Below are 6000 nucleotides of genomic sequence, written 5' to 3'. Positions count from 1 at the left end.
CTTTGTCATGCTGGCGAAACCAATTTCCTGTCCAAAGAACTTCACGTAACGGAGGCCCAGTGGCTGGTTCACACGCGTGGCCCTCCAGTTGGAAATCTGAAGAAGAGATCATTGTCAGCTCTACGGTGGTGCTTGTCATGTGTGTGGAACTCATATGCTGCGTTGAAGTGATGGCGATAAACCACTGCCCGATGAAGTGCTTAATCTTGTGATCCTATCAGCGTCCCACAGGAGCCTGGGCAACTTCAAAGGGCTTCCTGGAGTCCCGCGTTCTGACGCAAGTGAAATAAAATACAATCAAAGTGGGATCCTTTTTTATGAACATATTCAGAACATAGTTTGTTCTTTCATCACCAATGTTAAGTTATGCAGAAGGTTCGGCGAGTTAGATATTCTTGCTCTTATATTAAGCATCAATTTTAAAATTAATCTGACCTCAAGAACATCAGCATAAGCTCCAGCAAGTATGTACGGGCCTTGGCCACAATCAGCTTGGCATCACTGTGCAGCATCATTGATATAGAAAGCACTGGCAGCAGCACCAACCATCATGGGGTTCTACAGACATAACATGACAAGGTCAAGCTGCCAGTGTCATCAGATGACATGTCTAAACGAAAACCCTGTCATAATATCAACTCACTATGGTAGGCATCCAAGTAAGAGCCCTGCTGAAGCGAAGGCTCAGCCGGTCGAATTTGGGGCTCACATCCTCATGCAACGGCACATGCTGCGGCCACTAGAAGAACAACGTCCTCCGCTGTTAAGTTTTCATTTATATCAGCCCAAAATAGAGAATAGTAATCATCAGTATAGGTTTGCATCTTAACTGATGCGAATCAGGAGCGGTGTTTCTTGTCATGGACTTCATGTAAGATACAGCTTGCAACCTGCAGATTGCTCTCCTTCACAGGGTTGCGTCAGCGATGGCGGTCCACCAAACCCATGGGGAGTTCTGGTCCTCAAACAGCACTAGGGCAGCAGCCATACGGATTTCCGCCTTGAGAGCCTTTGTCCATAAAGACCTGAATCGGCCAACTCCTGGATCTAATGAACAGAGTGAAGGTTTAGAACCAAACAAGCCGATAGTGCGTTCAAAGCACAACTGCAGGAATTGTCCTACCCATCTGGGCTCCTTCGTTTGCGATGTTCCTCAGGGGGATTGCCTCGATGTGAAGATCGGGGCAGGGCAGCAGCGGCAGTGGAGAAACCAGGCAGTAGCTTCATGATTGGCTTAAGACTGGCAGGGTGCCAGCATTACCCAGACACTTTGAGAGCGATAATAGCTCCGTCATGTCAACCTTGGCACAGACTGATGAGCAGGTCGTGGATGGGCTGTTAGAGACATAAGAAAGGTGAGATGGGATTTGAAGGGCTTTCCTTGCTCTTAATGTAGCCCACAAATAGAAGGAAAAAACACGTACCTTCACCAAGTCAACTGGGCAAGTGGCGTTGCAACGCAGTATTTGTTAACCAGGTGCCGAAGCCCAACATAACACTTCACTAAGAACAGCATTGGCCTGGATTTTTGTGGGGGAGATCATGGCCTGTGGAGTGATCACAATAAGATCATTGAGGTTTCTCGTCATTTCCAAATGAAAAACAAACAACACAGCACCATTTGGCAGGCTGACCTACCTCGACCAATTTGCTGGCTCCAGGTCAGCTGTCACCATGTGGATGGAGCCAATCAGAGCCTGAGGCTGCTCTACTACTGATGTCATCGAGGAGGAATCTTCTCCTTAATGAACTTCAGAGACACTGATTCCAATGGCAGGGTACAGCGTTCAGGAACCAATGCCTGCAAACACCCACATACAATGTTTAACATTTCTCGTACCTTTTTGTGACGTTGATACTGCATTTTCTTTGGTGTTCATGCAGCAGATACCTGATCCTGGATTGAAACGATTTGCCTGTTCCAGCCTTGCTGAATCCCCATGCACTTTAAAATGTTTCTGTGATAAGGTCTGTTGTCGTTGCTAGAGTCCGCTAAGCATGAATATTCACAGAGCCAATTCAGTGTCTTGCAAGCAGGACAATGCTGATGTTATCACATGTGATCATAGCGAGACACAGAAGGCAATACGGAAACACCCGTCACGAAAAGGTTTGAATTCTGCCATTACGTTACTTTTTTTAGGGATTCTGCTCTGAGGGAGAAACTTCATATTAATTTGGAAAAAAGGAAGTAGAAGTTCATGATGAATTAAGGCTACGATTTTATTATCAACTGACCTGTAGGCTGGCTTGACCTTTCTGAGACCAGAGGGCATCGTCCTTTCATAGCTGACCACACGCGCAGAGCTGGATGAGCTCAACAACTTGAGAGGAGCGTCTTCATGGACCTTAGCCACGTTGTAAGTCACCAAGTGGTTCAGCACTTCAACGATCTGTCCAAGACAGGCAATGTGACCGTGGTTATTCTGGGAGCATTGTTGTGTTGATTGGGTCTGTTTTTTTTTTGTTTGCCGGCTAGTGCCTACGCACCTGTGCCTCTACGTTGGTGATTCTCAGGAGCTGGATGGAGTCTGGAGAAGTTCAGTGGCAAACTCATACTGCAGGGATCCACGGGGAATATAAACTGCAGCAATGGGTAGAACTGGAGTCTTTGAAATACCAACATAGGTCAAAAGTTGCCTGTGGAAAAGAACACAACAACATCAATCTCGGGTCTTTTGGCACAGGTGTGACACAAGTATTGATATCTTAAGTCAACCTTCTGTATTAAAGATCATTCATACATACTTGGCCTCCATCTGGGCAGCCCCATTCAGGATGTTAAAGGGGGAGAACTGGATGAGTTCAGTGGCAGTTGCCTCCAAGAGCAGAGCACCAGTGGCTGCTGGCTTCAAGATGTAATTGACTGCAACGGCTCCCTTCAGGGCCATACCCTGCTGTTGAGGCAAGACACAAGACAATTATGACACCCGTGTGAGTTGTAAGGTGAGAGGGTTCAATGAAACCAAAGAAACTTACAGCTTGACACTGAACACATTTCTCAGTGTAGGCCAAGCCGATATCCTTGTGAATTAACTCCTGGCAGTGGTTCAGATCCTTGGTCTTGGTCAGATGAAGACGTTCAGTCTTTACATCCTCTCTGATGACATAGTGGGTCCTGCAGACGCCCTGAGTTCCAGCCTAACAATCACAAATCAATGACAAAGTTGTGGCACTGAAATACTTAGGCATTTAATGGATGAGGTCATCAAAGAAAAAAATAAAGAAAAATAATGTGTAATGCATGCAACAATTTCTAACCTCTTGCAGCTCATAGACATTCTGTGTTTTCTTGATGTTCAGCTGAAGGAGGTTCAGGACTCCCCTGAAGACATTCAGCACTGTGGTAGAGACACCAGCAGGTGCAAAGATTGTTCCTACAACCCCATTAGCATACTGGAACTTGATGGGTGTCAGTAGCTGAGCTGCCAGGGCTGAGGTAAGCTTGGTTGCTGGAACAAAGGGGTCGGTGGGCCAGATTCCACTGTACTCATAGAGCTCTGGGTCGACAAGCTGCAAGGACAATTCGAAAATTACTTCAGTTAGTAACTGAACATTCACACATTTCAATTTTGGTATTTATTTATTATCATTCTTTATTCTTATTCCTATAAATCCTATCCTCAGTATGGTTCTATGTTACTATGCAATATATTAACAATGCAAAGTATTTACCTTGAGTAAGAAGGTGTTAGGAGCCTCAGCATTGATGATGACCTTGCTGCTCAGTTTGACACCAGCCCTGGCAAGACCAGCTTCAGGCAGACCTCCCAGGATAACTGCTTCATACTTGTATGTGTAGGTCTTTCCTACAGCAAACTCTGGGGCTGAAAACAGGAATAACAGACATTAGCATACAGTCAATTGTGTGCCACGCTTAGTTAGCCAAGCAACAATTGATTGTCATTTAAACGATGTAATGTTGCAATTGCATGTGTGATGTCCTTACCGTATTTGAGTTCTATGCTAGCTGCAAAATACAAATAAATAGTAAGCAAAGAACACCAAAGGTACAGGGACATATGTGCCAAAAAATGTAAACTGCCACAATGCAACAAAACATTTTTAAAATCGGAATGCTACAATTATAGAATATTCTAATAATTTAAAATGCACCTCCTCAATAATAACTAGTGCTGTCAGTTAATCGCGTTTTTAACGGCGTTAATGCAAACCAATTTTAACAGCGTTAATTTTTTTATTGCGCGATTAACGCAATTATTTTTTTTCTTTGGCTCAAAACCAAGGAAGCAGTAGCCTGACTACTATGTTCAAGGCAGTATGTTTGTATGTTCATCGTTTAATTGCACTATAGGCTTTTTTTTGTATCGTCCTGTTTTGATCAGTATATGGCTATGTTGTAATCAATAAAAAAACGTTTGCACAAGGCAAGCCACTTCTCCCTGTTGATAAGAGCATTAAAATGAGAAAAAATAATGGGACAAAGAAATCAAGGGATCGTGAGTTAACTATGACATTAATGCGATTAATCGCGATTAAATATTTGAATCGCTTGACAGCACTAATAAAAAACCATCAACTCAATAAGTAGCCTAATTGTGTTTAGTATCGTTCGGTCAACCTACCCACAAGGACCAGCGACACAGCTAGCACGATCAGTCCCTTCATGACGGCTGGAATGGTGAACGATATGGTCGGGAGATGCCATTTAAAGGAAAATATTTTGGGACGGATTTCAAAATAAACAGGTTGTCCCAATGCATGACATCACTTTTTTCAGTACAGAGGTAAGGTTAACTTGACTTTTTTGAAAGTCCAAATCAAGGTCATTGTTTAATATGGCATGGTGCACTATATCTCTATTAGGGTTTCAAGGCTTATTCAATTAAGCTTTTTTCGCTGGTATAAGTAATTGATATGCCCCATTTAAATGCCCATATGTTTTTAGTTTAGTCTTTTTTTATGTGCAGTGCACGTTTTCGCCACAGAGTACAACCCTATATTGATAAATTGTTTTCAATAATAATAACAATTACTTTGAGCTAATTTAAAATTATTTTTTCCATCTTTACTTATTACAGACCAATTTAGTTTGACAGAGGTTTGTGTGTGGACAGTTGGTAGAATGTAGTAGCAACTTGCTCTGAAGTTGTAGATTGTAAGCAACTGACCCTTCAAATACAATTTGGTGGTCTTGTATGTCGTAGCCTACTTAGTTGTGCGATATATTTTGTCACTTTCTTATGACAAATGTGCTTCTTGTAAGTCGCTTTGGATAAAAGCGTCTGCTTTTATGCAAATGTAAATGGTTGAAGGACGTAGCATGAGCTCGTTTTCATGGCTAAATGAGCCGCATCTGAGAGAGGTCGTTTTTCGGACCCTTATGTTATACCACATGGTGTGTGCGGATGTGTGGAGCTCCATCTGGCCAGTGGTCGATTTTTTCGGTGGTGGAACAGTTGTTGACTGAGCGGCATATGGCCACTGAGCGCAATGTGGGGCTCCTGCCACTAGGGGGTGGTAGAACATTAAAAATATACATATATTATTTTTATTAAGGGGCACATATCATACCGCCAGGTGTGAGTGTGATTAGCCGTTACAAGCAGGTTTGAAAATGTGCAGCATTGTGCAATCACAGGTGGGCGTGTCCACCTAGATGTGTGCTGGATGGATCAGTCTACCAGCCTACCCAGTGGACTGTAGCAAACGTCGCTCATCTACCCGTCACACAACTAGGTGGACACGCCCACCTGTGATGTCACAATTCTGCACATCCGAAAACGGCTTGCAATGGCTAATCACACTCACACCTGGTGGCATGATGTGTCCCCTTTACTTTTTTTACATTCCCATGGGCCCCCCTCTGCCTTGCCCCCTTGGGGGGGGGGGGGTCCGGTGGCCCTGCACGCACCCCTCCTTCTTATAACTCTTATCCTGAAACACAAAATGTAAGATCACATAGTGTTCTAATTCAAGCTGAAACGGAGTTCACTCACAATTTAATTGAAAGTTAATTGAATTAATATCACATTCTCT

General features: G+C 43.5%; 1 protein-coding gene across 1 annotated transcript; it reads right to left on the bottom strand.

Moving 5' to 3' along the window:
• Positions 1-2324: 2324 nt before the first annotated feature.
• LOC130393119 (vitellogenin-like) lies at positions 2325-4654 on the bottom strand. Its single transcript, XM_056603708.1, has 8 exons — positions 4587-4654; positions 3950-3970; positions 3676-3827; positions 3262-3513; positions 2980-3141; positions 2749-2897; positions 2491-2640; positions 2325-2393 (listed from the first exon to the last, which is right to left on the bottom strand). The coding sequence occupies exons 1-7, from the start codon at positions 4627-4629 to the stop codon at positions 2514-2516; spliced, it is 906 nt and encodes a 301-aa protein (XP_056459683.1). The 5' UTR covers positions 4630-4654; the 3' UTR covers positions 2325-2393; positions 2491-2513.
• Between the last annotated feature and the right edge of the window lie 1346 nt (positions 4655-6000).

Source organism: Gadus chalcogrammus, chromosome 12, assembly GCF_026213295.1.
Source record: "Gadus chalcogrammus isolate NIFS_2021 chromosome 12, NIFS_Gcha_1.0, whole genome shotgun sequence".
Lineage (NCBI taxonomy): Eukaryota > Metazoa > Chordata > Actinopteri > Gadiformes > Gadidae > Gadus > Gadus chalcogrammus.
The sequence above is the reverse complement of the archived record's forward strand: the minus strand, read 5'-3'. Positions and strand labels throughout refer to the sequence as shown.